Source organism: Nomascus leucogenys, chromosome 19, assembly GCF_006542625.1.
Source record: "Nomascus leucogenys isolate Asia chromosome 19, Asia_NLE_v1, whole genome shotgun sequence".
In the NCBI taxonomy this organism is placed as follows: Eukaryota; Metazoa; Chordata; class Mammalia; order Primates; family Hylobatidae; genus Nomascus; species Nomascus leucogenys.
The window spans coordinates 36,971,715-36,989,424 of NC_044399.1; the positions used below are offsets into that span (position 1 = coordinate 36,971,715).

General features: G+C 43.3%; 1 protein-coding gene across 3 annotated transcripts in view; it reads right to left on the reverse strand.

Annotated features, from left to right (window-relative positions):
• TAOK1 (TAO kinase 1) overlaps positions 1 to 17,710 on the reverse strand; it is a 171,301-nt gene that overhangs the window by 9,926 nt on the left and 143,665 nt on the right. For all 3 annotated transcript variants that reach the window (XM_030800351.1, XM_030800352.1, XM_030800353.1), the window contains 2 exons: positions 9,829 to 10,041; positions 7,996 to 8,178 (listed from right to left, as the gene is read on the reverse strand). In XM_030800351.1, coding sequence (XP_030656211.1) covers positions 7,996 to 8,178; positions 9,829 to 10,041 — 396 coding nt within the window. The remainder of the gene's footprint in view (positions 1 to 7,995; positions 8,179 to 9,828; positions 10,042 to 17,710) is intronic.

Sequence of the window (17,710 nt, forward strand, 5' to 3'; positions counted from 1 at the left end):
GCCCACCACCACGCCCGGCTTTTTTGTATTTTTAGTAGAGACGGGGTTTCACCATGTCGGCCAGGCTAGTCTTGAACTCCTGACCTGGTGATCCACCCGTCTCAGCCTCCCAAAGTGCTGGGATTACAGGCTTGAGCCACCGCGCCCAGCCAGTCCCAGCACTTTGGGAGACCGATGCGGGCAGATCATGAGGTCAGGACATCGAGACCATCCTGGCTAACATGGTGAAACCCCGTGTCCACTAAAAATACAAAAAATTAGCCAGGTATGGTGGTGGCGGGCCCCTGTAGTCTCAGCTACTCACTCAGGAGGCTGAGGCAGGAAAATGGCGTGAACCCGGGAGGTGGAGCTTGCAGTGAGCCGAGATCGCGCCACTGCACTCCAGCCTGGGTGACAGAGCGAGACTCTGTCTCACACAAAAAATAAAAAATAAAAAATAAAATAAAAAAATAAATAAAACGAGATGTCCCTTAGGAATCAGCATAATTTATATTTTTAAAATGTGTAAAATAAGTTTTTTTTTTTTTTTTGAGACAGAGTCTTGCTCTGTCACCTGGGCTGGAGTGGAATGTCACTATCTCAGCTCACTGCAACCTCCGCATCCTGGGTTCAAGTGATTCTCTAGCCTCAGCCTCCCATATAGCTGGGATTACAGGCATGTGCTACCACATCCAGCTACTTTGTATTTTTAGTAGAGACGGGGTTTCACCATGTTGGCAAGGCTGATCTTGAACTGCTGACCTCAGATGATCCTCCCACCTCAGCCTCCCTAAGTGCTGGGATTGAGGATTTGAGATAATAGGGGAAATTTAAACATGCATTTAAAAATTATTATGAATTCTGTTAGATATCACAGTGGAATTATGATTACGTTAAAGTCAAAAGTCCTATCTGGGCCAGGCGCGGTGGATCAAGGCCATAATCTCAGCACTTTGGGAGGCTGAGGTGGGTAGATCACTAGAGGTCAGAAGTTCGAGACCAGCCTGGCCAACATGGTGAAACCCCATCTCTACAAAAATTAGCCAGGCGTGGTAGCACACATCTGTAATCCCTGCTTCTTGGGAGGCTGAGGCAGGAGAATCACTTGAACCTGGTAGGCGGAGGCTGCACTGAGCAGAGATCACACCACTGCACTCCAGCCTGGGTGACAGACTGAGACTCCATCTCAAAACAAACAAACAAATAAACAAAACAAAAATTTTTTTCCTGGGAAGCAAATACAGATAAAAAATTGCAATAGAATGGGTTAAGATATTTATAAGGTACTACAGAAATAAAAAATGTATCAAGGCCGGGTGTGGTGGCTCATGCCTGTAGTCTCAACATTTTGGGAGGCCAAGGTAGGTGTATCACTTCAGGTCAGGAGTTTGAGACCAGCCTGGCCAAGATGGTGAAACCTCGTCTCTACTAAAAATACAAAAATTGGCCAGGCACGGTGGCTCACGCCTGTAATCCCAGCACTTTGGGAGGCTGAGGTGGGCAGATCACTTGAGGTTGGGAGTTAGAGACCAGCCTGACCAACATGGAGAAACCCCGTCTCTAGTAAAGATACAAAATTAGCCAGGCGTGGTGGTGCATGCCTGTAATCCCAGCTACTTGAGAGGCTGAAGCAGGAGAATCACTTGAACCTGGGAGGTGGAGGTTGTGGTGAGCCGAGATAGCACCATTGCACTCAAGCCTGGGCAACAAGAGTGAAACCCCGTCTCAAAACAAAAATAAAAACAAAAACAAAAAACAACCCAAAAACAAAAAGAAAAATTAGCCAGGAGTGGTGGCAGGTGCCTGTAATCCCAGCTACTCAGGAGGCTGAGGCAGGAGAATCACTTGAACTTGGGAGGCGAAGGTTGCAATGAGCCGAGATCGGGCTACTGCACTCCAGCCTGGGCAATAGAGTGAGACTTAGTCTCAAAAAAAACAAAAAACAAAAAACAAAAAAAAAGTATTGAACGGTTTGCTCTATAGGGGAGGAAAAGTGGAGCAAGTAAGTCTCAAAAAAGATGGTACAGACATACAGACATTTGGTATCTTTCCCTGAGAAGAATATTCCATGTTTAAGTCCTCCTTCAACCTTCATATAAAATGCCTAATGCCTCTTTAATAACATGTTTTAGAATAACAATTTTCAAACTCTTCTTACTCCCAGTCCATCCTGGCCTGTTTGTAATTTCTCCCAAACATTTCTTATTTTATCATTTCTCCATGCCTTTACACATTCCTTGTGTTCCTGGCTAACCTATTCTTCCTTCAGAAAGCACGCTTTATACCATCTCCCTGAGATTTCTTTGCCCCACTTTCCCTCCGTTATAGAGTAAATCACTCCTATACTTTTGTATTTCTGCTATACTTTATACATCTGTTATTATATTTTGCCACATTCTACCGCAATTTTTGCTTTTTTTTTTGAGACAGGGTCTTGCTCTGTCACCCAGGCTGGAGTGCAGTGGCGCGATCTTGGCTTGCTGCAACCTCCACCTCCCAGGCTCAGGCTATCCTCCCACCTTACCCTCCTGGGTAACTGGGTATTTCTACTAAAAATACAAAAATTGGCCGGGCGCGGTGGCTCACACCTGTAATCCCAGCACTTTGGGAGGCTGAGGCACGAGGATCACCTGAGGTCCGGAGTTTGAGGCCAGCCTGACCAACCTGGAGAAATCCCATCTCTAGTAAAAATACACAATTAGCTGGGCATGGTGGCACATGCCTATAATCCCAGCTACTCGGGAGGCTGAAGCAGGAGAATTGCTTGAACCCAGGAGCCGGAGGTTGCAGTGAGCCAAGATAGTGCTATTGCACTCCAGCGTGGGCAACAAGTGTGAAACTCTGTCTCAAAAAAACAAAAAACAAAACAAAACAAAACAAAAAACAGGCATGCACCACCACACCCAGCTAATTTTTTGTATTTTTGGTAGAGAGGAGGTTTCACCATGTTGCCTAGGCTGCTCTCAAACTCCTGATCTCAAGCGATCCAGCCTCTTCTGCAATTTTTTGTTTCCTACGCAAAAATGTTTGTTTGTTGTTTTCTGAGACAGGGTCTGGTCTGTTGCCCAGGCTGGAGTGCAGTGGTGCAATCTTGGCTCACTGCAACCTCTACCTCCCAGGTTCAAGCAATCCTCCACACCCCAGCCTCCAGAAGAGCTGGTACTACAGGCGCACACCACTACATCCAACTAATTTTATATATATATATTTTTTTGTAGAGACGGGGTTTCGCCATGTTGCCAAGGCTGGTCTCAAACTCCTGAACACCAAGTGATCCGCCCCCCTCGGCCTTCCAAAGTGCTGGGATTACAGTGTAAGCCACTGCACCCACCCCCAAATTTTAATTCTTACTTAAAAACACTACTAACCATGATGTTAATACTAAGTGAAATCTTGAGAGAAAATTAAATGAGATGATAAAAAAAGGTCATTTATACTCTGGAAATGCTACTACTTTTCATATATATATTTCACATATAATTTAACATTTATAGTTGTGTTATCTAAAAATTTAATGTAAATGAAGGATGAGAAACATTGAAACAAGACTTCATGTACATGTGAGGCTCATTTTGTTTGTCTCAAACTAAATGAACAATTTTTGGTTCACTTGGAGACTTACAACAATCTTCAAACAGAATGATTTTTCATCTAGAATCAACTAACATTCACTCCAGTTCCATTTCTATTTTCAGATGTCTCCTTCTTATCTGTATGTACAACCAGCAAGCAGAAAGTGCAGAAATCACATCTTTTAGGATTTTACAAAGTTTTTGTAGAGAGGTACAGGGTCTTAGTGATTACTAATTGACCCCAGCCTGCCTTGTAGTCACATACTTCGCTTGAAAGGCAAAATATTAGCCATAAAAACCAAGTAACATCTTGAAGTACTATAGATATACCATCCTATTGTTCTTTTACTCTTTTAAATACTAAATAATTGTATGCATTTTTCCATTATGAAATGAATAAAACCATATTTAAAAAAAGAAACAGAAAAAAATCAACCTATCACATTAACATAGCCACTACTAACATTACTTCCAGTAGGATTTGTCTTTTAAAATTTTGTTGAATACACCATCAACATTTTTCCATATTAATACTGGTTTTGCAGACATCATTTAAATGGCTGAATAAGATTTTTTTATTGGCTTGGCCATATTTACTTTTTTTTTTTTTTTTTTGAGATGGAGTCTTGCTCTGTCGCCAGGCTGGAGTGCAGTGGCGTGATCTCAGCTCACTGCAACCTCTGCCTCCCAGGTTCAAGCGATTCCCTTGCCTCAGCCTCCCAAGTAGCTGGAATTACAGCACGCACCACCATGCTGAGCTGATTTTTGTATTTTTAGTACAGACGGGGTTTCACCACATTGGCCAGGCTGGTCTTGAACTCCTGACCTCGTGATCCGCCTGCCTCAGCCTCCCAAAGTGCTGGGATTACAGGCGTGAGCCACCGCACCCAGCCGTATCTCTATTTTAAATAGTTAAGTTGTTTTAAATTATTATAAAGTTGTTATAATTAACATATTTATGCAGTTTTTTTTCCTGCAATTTGGATTTCTTTTCCTTTTTTTTCCTGCAATTTGGATTTCTTTTCCTTTTTTTCTGTAATTTGGATTTCTTTCCCTCAAAGTTTTAAACACTTAACATTTACAAGGCTAAATATACAACTCCAGGCGCAGTGGCTCATGCCTGTAATCCCAGCACTTTGGGAGGCCGAGGTGGGCAGATTGTTTGAGCCTAGGAGTTCGAGATCAGCCTGGGCAACATGGAGAAACTCCATTTCTACCCTTGCCCCCTCCAAAAAAAAAAAAAATCAGTGGTCATGGTGGTGCGCCTGTAGTTGTGAGGCTGAGGTGGGAGGACCGCTTGAGCCTGGGAGATGGAGAACACAGTGAGCTGAGATTGTACCACTGGACTCCAGCCTGGGCAACAAGAGTGAGACTCTGTTGACACTCGAAAAAAAACAAACAAGTATATATACACCCAACTCCAAACTGCTTTCCAAGATGTATTAGCACTGTATAAAAGTGTCACTGCACCTTCACCAATGAGTACTGATTTTATGCCTGCATTGTAATGGCTTTGTATTAACATGCAGTTTTTGGTTAGGGTATTAAAAAAGACTGATGCTAATTAGTGCTGTTTAACTGTTAACCACTAGGTGGGGCTAAAATTACAACTATACTTTAATGTGCCGATATTTCTCTCATAACACCATTCTTGAAATATTATAGGGAGTTTTCCATTTAGTGATAATACTGAATCCTAAGAGAGAACTTTAGATTAAATTTTAAATATAAAAGTTGGAATGAGACGGCCGGGCACTGTGGCTCACGCCTGTAATCCCAGCACTTTGGGAGGCCGAGGCGGGTGGATCACGAAGTCAGGAGATCAAGACCATCCTGGCTAACACAGCGAAACCCCGTCTCTACTGAAAATACAAAAAAATTAGCCGGGCGTGGTGGTGGGTACCTGTAGTCCCAGGTACTCGGGAGGCTGAGGCAGGAGAATGGCATAAACCCGGGAGGTGGAGCTTGCAGTGAGCGGAGATTGCGCCACTGCACTCCAGCCTGGGAGACACAGCCAGATTCCGTCTCAAAAAAAAAAAAAAAAAAAAGTTTGAATGACACAGATTTAGGAAATTTGCACATGGACAAACTATATTTTTCAAAATTTATGTTTCTATCTTTCTTATCTTATTTATTTATTTATTTATTTATTTTTTGAGATGGAGTCTTGCTCTGTTGCCCAAGCTGGAGTGCAGTGGTGTGATCTTGGATCACTGCAAGCTCCGCCTCCCGGATTCACGTCATTCTCCTGCCTCAGCCTCCCGAGTAGCTGGGACTACAGGCACCCGCAACCATGCCCGGGTAATTTTTTGTATTTTTAGTAGAGACGGGGTTTCACCACGTTAGCCAGGATGGTTTGGATTTCCCCTGACCTCGTGATCCACCCGCCTCGGCCTCCCAAAGTGCTGGGATTACAGGCGTGAGCCACCATGCCCCAGCCTCTCATCTTATTTTTTGAGACGGAGTCTCGCCCTGTCACCAAGGCTGGAGTGCAGTGGTGCCATCTCGGCTCACTGCAACCTCTGCCTCCTGGATTCAAGGGATTCTCCAGCCTCAACCTCTGGAGTAGCTGGGATTACAGGCGCCTGCCACCACACCTGGTTAATTTTTGTATTTTCAGTAGAGGTGGTGTTTCACTATGTTGGCCAGGCTGGTCTTGAACTCCTGACCACAGGTGATCCGCAACCCTCTCGGCCTCCCAAAGTGCTGGGATTACAGGCGTGAGCCACTGTGCCTGGCCTTATCTTTCTCATCTTGAATGAGAAATAAAATTGAGATAATATTTAGATGCAAATACCTCTCAAAGAAGCCAGTAATAAAGATAGCTGTGCTAGAGAAATAGTAACATCTTATATCTTATTTAGGTGATTTTTTTAAAGATTTTTTTTTTTTTTTTTTTGAGACAGGGTCTCGCTTTGTAACCCAGGCTGGTGTACAGTGGCATGATCTCAGCTCACTGCAGCCTCAACCTCCTGGGCTCAAGCGATCCTCTCACCTAAACCTCCCTAGTCGCTGGGACTATAGGCTTGTGCCACCACACTTGGCCAATTTTTGTATTTTTTGTAGAGGCAGGGTTTTGCCATGTTGCCCAGGCTGGTCTTGAACTCCTGAGCTCAAGCAATCTGCTTGCCTCCTCCTCCCAAGTGCTAGGATTATAGGCATGAGCCACAACACCTGGTTTAAAAGATTATTTTTTACTTTAATAAGGCATTCTATTTTTATCACAAGAACTATAGGAAATAGAGGAAAAATCTACAGGCCTATGGTCCAGAAACAATGACAACTTTAGGAAGATCATTAAGTAAGTACTGAATGCAATAACCGACGGACCTAAGACTACATCAGCTGTTGGGAATTTAAGACTCGAGAGTTCTGGAATGTATCTCTGAATCCTGGAAACAATTGATAATCGACCACTGTTTTATTTATTTATTTATTTATTTATTTATTTATTTAATTTTGAGACAGTATCTTGCCCTGTTGCCCAGGCTAGAGTGCAGTGGTGCAGCCATGGCTTTTTGAAGCCTCAACCTTCTAGGCTCAATCCATCTTCCCACCTCAGCCTCCCAAGTAGCTGGGACCACAGGAGCGAGCCACCACACTCAGCTAATTTTTAAATATTTGTAGAGATAGGGTCTCCCTGTGTTGCCCAGGCTGGTCTTGAACCCCTGGGCTCAGACGATCTTCCTGCCTTGGCTTCCCAAAGTGCTGGGAGGCCTAAGCCCAGTCTAATCTACCACTTCTTGCAACAAATGCCTTTCTTCTCTACCTCTCAAAATCTTTTGTCCATTGCCCTTTCCCTAGTACACACACACACCCCTTAGTATCCTGAAGGATGGAAATTTGGGGATTCTATTTCTATTTTCTAATATATCTGACAAGAATAATTCAGAAAAAGTAAAGATGTGCATCTAGAAATAACATTTTTTCAGCCTGACTTTTCACCTGTGTGGAACTGATTTTACCTTCTGTCCCTCAGTAATCCTCTACCAATCTGTATAGCTCCAGGCCAAGGATGTATGAGTAAGGTATATATTCCTGATCCTTTGTCCCTGGCTCTCTCAGGCAATTAATGCAGCTCTCTTTCTTCACTAGTTAAGTCTTTCTCCAACCTCCTTAGGTAGAGCAAGCTAGGAACACAGAAGTGAGGAAAATGGAGCCAGATCTGCTACTCTCAAATTCACCTGACTGTCTTCACACACCCATATCTTTTCTCTAGCAATTACTACTTAATTATATTCCCTTGATTTCTGGAGCTCACTAATGATAAGGTTCATCAGTGAATCAGTAATTTTAAAGAAAAATTTGCTGCCATTAACTAGAATTCAGGAAATGTGGTATTGTGAAAGAAATCTAATGTGACCTCTGCCAACGTGAAAATATATTTATAAAACGCTTTTGACAAAAGCTAATTCGAAAACAATGATTTTCCCATTACTTATACCTTTTGTTCTAAGAGTGCCCTCCGGAGGGAGACCCTCTGTTCAAGCTCGCGAAGCTCTCGATCATGTTGTGCCTCAGCTTGCATCTTGATTTTGCTCTGATATGCATTCAACAGCTCCAGTTCCTGCTGCAGCTGCATCTTCAAAACCTGGCACTCTGCTTCCTGTGCTTCATCCAAACGCAGCTGAGACAAGAGAGAGAGAAAAAAAAACCAGATATATCCTAATGTTAGCTATCAATTCATGACCTATGGAAAGGAGGAGGAGTGTTAGAAGATAGACTACTGTTTTTTAGTTTAGACAATTCTTCTGTCTTGTATCTTGGAGTAAACATCTCTGAAAAAGAAACGCAGAATAACCAATAATATTGTTATGAAGATAAAGCTATCATAAGCTATTTGGAAGATGCCTGAATAACCAAATTTTTCTTAAGAAAAACCTAGAATCTCATTAGATCTCTGAATCTCTTCCTCTCTAGTGGAAATAACTATAGAACAAAGACCAGCAAACTATAGTCTACAAGCAAAGTATGGGCAGATGCCTGTTTTGTTGTTATTTTTTACAGTCCATGAGCTAAGAATGGTGTTTTCATTTTGAAAGGGTTACATATTGCTGGGCGCGGTGGCTCACGCCTGTAATCCCAGACTTTGGGAGGCCGAGGCGGGCGGATCACGAGGTCAGGAGATCGAGACCACCCTGGCTAACAGGGTGAAAGCCCGTCTCCACTAAAAATACAAAAAATTAGCCGGGCATGGTGGCAGGTGCCTATAGTCCCAGCTACTCAGGAGGCTGAAGCAGGAGAATGGCGTGAACCCAGGAGGCGGAGCTTGCAGTGAGCTGAGATCGTGCCACTGCACTCCAGCCTGGGTGACAGAGAGAGATTCCATCTCAAAAAAAAAAAAAAAAAAAAAGAAAGGGTTACATCTTAAGCAGTTATATAAGTACCCACATAATAGCCTTAGTTTTTGCCTCCTGCCTAAAAAGTCTTATCTGGCCCTGTTTTTTTTTTTTTTTTTTTTGAGACGGAGTGTCGTTTTGTTGCCCAGGCTGGAGTGCAATGGCGCAATCTCGGCTCACTGCAACCTCTGCCCCCCGGGTTCAGATGATTCTCCCGCCTCAGCCTCCAGAATAGCTGGGATTATGGGTGCCCACCACCACACCTGGCTAATTTTTGTATTTTTAGTAGAGATGGGGTTTTGCCATGTTTGGCAGGCTGCTCTTGAATTCTTCACCTCAGGTGATCCACCTGCCTAGGCTTTCCAAAGTGCTGGGATTACAGGCGTGAGCCACTGCGCCCAGCCTTATCTGGCCCTTTAAAAAAAAGTTTATAAAGCTCTTATATAGAAAATATTTTGCGCCTGTAATCTCAGCTACTCGGGAGGCCAAGGACGGAGAATCGCTTGAACCCAGGAGGTGGAGGTTGCAGTGAGCTGAGATCGCACTACTGCAATCCAGCCTGGGCGACAGGGCAAAATTCCATCTTAAAAAAAAAATTTGTATTTGTACTCAAACACAACCATTTTTATTCCCATTATAATCATACCTTTTGCTCACTGCTTCCCAAAGCTGCTATTCCAATCTCAATAAGGTGTTGGGATCTGTGCTGGCAGGGAGACTATTTAGAACCTCATGTCTAAATGTATCGATGAGAATTCTACATGCATCATGACATTTTCAAGCAATATTGAGAACAGGAAGAAAATGAACCACCACCACATTTCCCAAGCTGCAGGAGAGCTATCATTTCCAACTAGTACTTTAATTGCTGTGATTTCATTCAGGTGGTGGAAGAAAAGGTGCACTAAACTTGTTTTGCCCAAAAAAAGCAAACTCACGGCTTGTGTGGAGAGCATTTCATTAATGCTGTGATCATATTGCTCAGCCAAGATAGCTAATTTCCGGGTCTGTTCCTCCTTGAGCCGTTTCAGAACAGCTTTGTGCTCACTCTTTGGTGTAGTCTCCAGCAGGTGATTTCTTAATGCTTTGTACTGTCTGGTTTGGATTTTGCAGGTATCCTGAAACTGCTTTTTTATTTGGAGTTCTTTAGACTGGGAAGAAAAAAATACATTTATGTAAGTTGTAACAAAAGGCATTTGGTATATGGTATGCTTACATACATGAAAATAAAGGCTATTAGGAAAAAAATGAGAGGAAAGCCAAGCAGGTCAGATCATCAGGTTGCAGGTACTTTTTGCACTTGGCTATTTGGCCAAACCGCTGATTGAATTTTATGCAGTTTTACAACAAAAAACCTCATTTAAAACATTAGGGCATAAACAACCCCATTTATGATAGAACTTGTAACAATATCTGTTGTTTCACTAATAAAGTTAGTGACCTGAGTAGATATTAAAATTAGCTTTGATTACTATGCATATTCATGACAGAAAATTACATTTTTTTTTTTTTTTTTTTTTTTTTTTGAGATGGAGTCTCACTCTGTTACCCAGGCTGGAGTGCAGTGGTGCAATCATGGCTTACTGTAGCCTCAACCTCCTATGCTCAAGCAATCTTCCCACCTCAGCCTCCTGAGTAGCTGGGACCACAGGTGTGCGCCACTACGTTCAGCTAATTTTTTCTTTCTTTCTTTTTTTTTTTTGAATCTCGCTCTGTCACCCAGGCTGCAGTCCAATGGCGCAATCTTGGCTCATTGCAACCACCGCCTCCCTGAATTCAAGCGATTCTCCTGTCTCAGCCTCCCGAATAGCTGGGATTACAGGTATGTGCCACCATGCCCAGCTAATTTTTGTATTTTTAGTAGAGACGGGGTTTAACCATGTTGGCCAGGATGGTCTCACGCCCTTGACTTCAAGTGATCTGCCTGTCTTGGCCTCCTAAGTGCTGGGATTACAGGCGTGAACCATTGCACCTGGCCAATTTTTGTATTTTTCGTAGAGACAGGGTTTCACTGTGTTGCCTAGGCTGGTCTCAAATTCCTGGGCTCAAGCAATCCACCTGCTTTGGCCTCCTTAAGTGCTGGGATTACTGGTGTGAGCCACCATACCCAGCTCCTGGATATTTTTGTTGTTGTTAGTGATGGAGTTTCCCTATGTTGCCCAGGCTGGTTCCAAACTCCTGGCCTCAAGCGATCCTCCCACCTCAGCCTCTAAAAGTACAGTAATTATAGGCATGAGCCACTGTCCCTGGCTTAGAAAATTAAATTTTTTCTCATGAATTAAGCATAATAGAGTTATGGTGGCTCATGCCTGTAATCCCAGTACTTTGGGAGGCCAAGGCAGGATTGTTTGTAGGCCAGGAGTTCCAGACTAGCCTGAGCCAACATAGTGAGACCCCATTTCTACAAAGCAATTTTTAAAATTAGCCAGGCTTGGTGATGTGCACCTGTAGTCCTAGCTACTACGGAGGCTGAGGCAGAAGGATCACTTGAGCCCAGGAGTTCAAAGCTGCAGCGAACCGTGATTGCATCATTGGACTCTAGGCTGAATAATACAGTGAGACAATGGTCTCTAAAAAAAGAAAAAAAAAGGATATAAAAGCACTTTATTGGTGAGACAATATCTTATCAGATCTAGAGACGGAAAATAAAGCACATTTATTCTGTTCATTTTAGAAACACTTTGCTGCAATTTCTTTTTTTTTTTGTGAGACAGAGACTCATTCTGTCGCTCAGGCTGGAGTGCAGTGGTGTGATCTCAGCTCACTGCAGCCTCCATCTCCTGAGTTCACTCGATTTTCCTGCCTCAGCCTCCCAAGTAGTGGGGATTACAGGCTTGCACCACCACGCCCAGCCAATTTTTGTATTTTTAGTAGAGACAGGGTTTCACCATGTCAGCCAGGCTTGTCTTGAACTCCTGACCTCAGGCAAACTGCCCACCTTGGCCTCCCAAAGTGCTGGGATTACAGGCATGAGCCACTGTGCCTTGCCCCCAATTTCTTTTCATGACACTCTCAACTCTAACTATACAGTTTATGTACCAAACATGAGGCTGACTTGGAAATCTCTATTAGGAATTATTAATATTGTTATTACAATAGTCTTTTCCTTAAGAGAATAAACTAGGTAGAGATATACTTAGCAATGGTTTACTCTTCAACACAAGCAAAAACTTAAAAGTCAGTCAAGTTAACTAATCTTGGCCAGGCATGGTGGCTCATGCCTGTAATCCCAGCACTTTGGGAGGCTGAGGTGGCCAGATCATTTGAGGTCAGGAGTTTGAGACCAGCCTCGCCAACATGGTGAAACTCTGTCTCTACTAAAGATACAAAAATTAGCCCGGTGTGGTGGCACGTGCCTGTAATCCCAGCTACTCAAGAGGCTGAGGCATGAGAATTGCTTGAACCCAGGAGGTGGAGGCTGCAGTGAGCTAAGATTGCACCACTGCACTCCAGCCTGGGCAACAGAGCGAGACTCTGTCTCAAAAAAACACACACACACACAAAACAAACAAAATAACAAAACTAATCTTTCAAAGGTTAAACAACTTATGTGGTAACGGAGGAGACAACCCTCTTCTTGGGGTAACAGACATGAACTACGGTATATAAACATTGCTGAGATGAAAATATTTAAGTTTAGAGACAGAAGATCTTTGGCTTTAGTGTTTGGTTAATCAGTAGGCTGGGTATTCTATGAACTCAGGTTTTAAAAAGCTTTAATATGATGAGATCTGTTTCTGTAAGGTGTACCAGTTTATCCTACAAGTGAGAACACATTCATTTACTGCACTGAGGCAGAACCTATTGCTGAAATTATTTTACCTTAATATAAATACTGCCAGGTATTGGTTGGTTGATTCATCATGCAACAAATGGATATGTGACCAAATTTACACACTTGTCTAAGAGAAAGTACTCCCCTCAATACTACAACATTAAATATACCTTTCTGTATTTTTCACCATCTGAGGCACTAGACCCTAGTAATACGTCTTTATTTTGTGAGGGGTCAAGAAATGTCTAGCTAGTAAGAGAAACTCTTAGTTTAGCTATGGTTAGTAGCACTGCTTTTATTTTTGAGACAGTCTCACTCTGTTGTCCAGGCTCTGGAGTACAGTGCCATGATCATGGCTCACTGCATCCCTGACCTCCCAGGCTCAAGCAATCCTCCTACCTCAGCCTCCCAAGTAGGTGGGATTACAGGTGTGAGCCACCAGGTCTGGCTTTTTAATCTTTTTCTTTTTTTTTTTTGAGACAGCGTCTGACTGTCACCCAGGCTGGAGTGCAGTGGCATGATCATGGCTCACCACAGCCTCAATCTCCTGGGGTTCAAGTGATCCTCTTGCCTCTCAGCCTCCTGAGTAGCTGGGACCACCACAGGCATGTCATCATGCCCAGCCTCTTTTTTTTTTTTTTTCCCCTGAGACAGAGTCTTGCTCTGTCACCAGGCTGGAGTGCAGTGGCGCTACCTCAGCTCACTGCAACCTCCGACTCCCTGGTTCAAGCGATTCTCCTGCCTCAGCCTCCTGCGTAGCTCAGACTACAGGTGCATGCCACCATACCCAGCTAATTTTTTAATTTTTAGTAGAGATGGGGTTTTACCCTGTTAGCCAGATGGTCTCAATCTCCTGACCTTGTGATCTGCCCACGTCAACCTCCCAAAGTGCTGGGATTACAGGCGTGAGCCACCGTGCTTGGCTTTTTTTTTTTTTTTTTTTTTTTTTTTTTTAAGAGACGAGATCTCCCTATGCTGCCCAGGCTGGTAATTTTTTCTAGAGATAGGGTCTTACTATGTTGCTCAGGCTGAGTAGCACCATTTTAAAATACCATTCTTAGGCCGGGTGTGGTGGCTCACGCCTGTAATCCCAAGAGTCTGAGAGAGAGGCTGAGGTGGGTGGATCACTTGAGGTCAGGCATTCAAGACCAGCCTGGTCAATATGGTGAAATCCCTTCTCTACTAAATATACAAAAATCAGCCGGGTGTGGTGGTGCATGCCTGTAATCACAGCTACTCCGAAGGCTGAGGCAGGAGAATCACTTGAAGCTGGTAGGCAGAGGTTGCAGTGAGCCGAGATTGCGCCACTGCCCTCCAGCCTGGGTGACAGAGCGAAAACAAACAAACAAAAACAAACAAAAAAACCATTCATGGTTAACAAAGTTGTTCCAAGTGCTTCTAGACAGAAATGGAACAATGAAATTTAGATAGTATCTTCTGCCTCAGTAAAATAGCATCCATTCTTTTAAAAGGTTTTATTTTTATTTATTTATTTATTTGTTGAGATGGAGTTTTGCCCTTGTTGCCCAGGCTGGAGTACAATGGCGCGATCTTGGCTCACCGTAACCTCCGTTTTCCTCTGCCTTCCGGGTTCAAGTGATTCTCCTGCCTCAGCCTCCCAAGTAGCTGGGAGAGCAAGCATGCGCCACTACACCTGGCTAATTTTGTATTTTTAGTAGAGATGGGATTTTTCCATGTTGGTCAGGCTGGTCTTGAACTCCCGACCTCAGCCTCCCAAAGTACTGGGATTACAGACATAAGCCACCACGCCCGGACATTATTTTTAATTTTTGAGACGGAGTCTCGCTCTGTCGCCAGGCTAGAGTGCAGTGGCACGACCTTGGCTCACTGCAACCTCCGCCTCCTGGGTTCAAGTGGACTCTCCTGCCTCAATCTTCCAAGTAGCTGGGACTACAGGCACGTGCCACCGTGCCTGGGTAATTTTTGTATTTTTAGTAGAGACGAGATTTCACCATATTGGCCAGGATGGTCTCTTGACCTCATGATCCCCTGCCTCAGCCTTCCAAAGTGCTGGGATTACAGGTCTGAGTGACTGCCCCAGCCAAAAGTTTTTATTTTTAAAGCATTGTGTTGGGCTGGGCTCGGTGACTCACGCCTGTAATCCTAGCAGTTTGGGAAGCTGAGGCGGGTGGATCACCTGAGGTCAGGAGTTCAAGACCAGCAGGGCCAACGTGGTGAAACCCGTCTCTACTAAAAATACGAGGGCGTGATGGTGGGCGCCTGTAATCCCAGCTACTCGGGAGGCTGAGGCATGAGAATCGCTTGATCCCGGGAGGCGGAGGTTGCAGTGAGCCAAGATCATGCCACTGCACTCCAGCCTAGGCGACAAGAGCGAAACTCCGTCTCAAAAAAAAAAAAACAAGGCTGGGTATGGTGGCTCATGCCTGTAATCCCAGTACTTTGGGAGGCTGAGGTGGGCGGATCACGAGGTCAGGAGTTCGAGACCAGCCTGACCAACATGGTGAAACCCCGTTTCTACTAAAAACACAAAAATTAGCTGGGCATGGTGGTGTGCGCCTGTAATCCCAGCTACTTGGGAGGCTGAGGAGGGAGCATTGCTTGAACCTGGGAGGCGGAGGTTGTGGTGAGCTGAGATTGTGCCATTGCACTCCAGCCTGGGCAATAAGAGTGAAACTCCATCTCAAAAACAAAACAAAACAAAACAACAACAAAAAACATTGTGCCAGGAATACTGTAATCATTCCACATCCCTGCCTAATGAGAAAAAATAACTCTGAAAAATTTTTCTTTAACAAGAGTAAAATTAATGCTTATACTAAGAATAAACTATATCCCTCAATGTGTGACTCAAGTGAAAGCGAGATGAATGCAAGTTACAGTTATTTCTACTCATTTAGTGCTGACAAAGCATCATCTGGATGGCAGCTGAAGAAACAGCGGAGTAGGCAGCAGATTTTCACCCGACCCTTTCCATAGAAACAGCACCCCACCCCCACAAATCCTAATCAACATAAATAAAATGTTCCAACTGCAGTCTCCTCTCCTCCATCAAACACAGTTGATGCTATATTCTAAATTCTGCCTCCGCTACTAAAGGAGAAAATTGAAAGAGGCAACGATTACTTAAGTAAATAGAAATGTGATGACTTGGTGTTAAAATGTTCAAGTTGACTAAGTAAATAGATACATGTAAATATGAAGAAAATAGTGATTTTTCTTCCCTAACAGGAAACCTTGAGCTCACTTGTAATCAGAAAGGCATTTTATTTAAAGTCTGACTATGATAACGAAGCTTTATTTTCTCCTCACTTTTAACGTACTATCTGAGAGAATCGGACTACAGTTTACAAGCTTTAAAACGGAAAGGTCCTAATGACAGAAAGAAACGGTTAAATGTCAAACACCTATCCATCACCCAAGCCCCACAGAAATGCAGTCATATCAGATTTACGGTATGACTTTCAGTTCGGTTTATTCCTTGGTGCTGTTGGCTTTAAAATCATAATCGATTTTGCTGACATGTTGGTTTAAAAATCTTTTCATGGGAGATTGTCTATTCTGTAGCTAAATGATTATGTATCTCCCCACTGCAAAAACAAAATAAATCTAAAAAATCATTATAATTCTAATTCTTCTAAGCATTAACTAAGGAAGGCTATGTTAGTAGTCAACATAACTACTCTGTAAATAATAATCACCTATTTTGAAGACACAGCAAGGTGAAATTTTACTCACATTCACATGAAAACAATAAAGCATCTTAACATTGTTTCTATATTTTGTTCAGAACAGCTTGTTTGAATGGAGTTGGGTGGGCATTGGGAATACCATTGAGTGTGTTATAGCTTCTAGATTTTGACATTGATTACCTCTGTGAATGAATTTCATTGTACTCCAGCACAGTTATTCAGAATAAAACCAAGAACCATTTTATAGTTTAAATATCAAATAGCTTATAAAAAGGGCTAGGTAGGAGTACACGGGAAGCTTTAAATAGGAAATACTGTGGAAACTGGACTTTACTGAATATAAATAAAAGTTTAAAATGTACGGATATGTACAGAGCAATTGAGGTGCTTATCATCGATGACAGACTATAGTGGGTGGTTTTGTATATTAAGATTCATGTGGGCCAGGTGCGGTGGCTCACGCCTGTAATCCCAGCACTTTGGGAGGCCGAGGCAGGCGGATCACGAGGTCAGGAGATTGAGACCATCCTGGCTAACACGGTGAAACGCCGTCTCTACTAAAAATACAAAAAATTAGCCGGGCATGGTGGCAGGCGCCTGTAGTCCCAGCTACTAGGGAGGCTGAGGCAGGAGAATGGCGTGAACCCAGCAGGCAGAGCTTGCAGTGAGCCAAGATCACGCCACTGCACTCCAGCTTGGGCAACAGAGCGAGACTCCATCTCAAAAACCAACCAACAAAAACTTCAGAATTGTTAACTGGAGTTGACTTTGATGGAGGGAGATGGACCAGGTGGCTGGAGGAACAAGCATAGAGAAGAAAACTTTTTTCTTGTTTTTTTTTTTTTTTCTAACTAGTAGCTGTGCAGCTTTAAACTTTTTACTTTATAATGCACTTTCATATTTTTAAATCTTGTGCAAGTCATATTTACAGAAAATTAGGGTTCTAAAATTTTACTTAGAACAACAGAAGCCAAATGGTAAGCTTGTTGACATGTAGAATATAATATTGGCCTTGGACATTTGGGTAAAATTTTTTTTTTTTTTTTTTTTTGAGACAGGGTCTTGCTCTGTCACCCAGGCTGGAGTGCTGTGGTGTGTTCTCGGCTCACTGCAACCTCTGCCTCCTGGGTTCAAGGGATTTTCCTGCTTCAGCCCCCCGAGTAGCTGGGACTATAGGCATGTGCCGCCACACCCAACTAATTTTTGTATTTTTAGTAGAGACATGGTTTCACCATGTTGTCCAAGCTGGTCTTGAACTCCTGACCTCAGGTGATCCACCCGCCTTGGCCTCCTAAAGTGCTGGGATTACAGGCGTGAACCACTGCACCCTGCCCTTGGGTAAGTTTAAAACAAGAATCTTGATTCTTATCTACC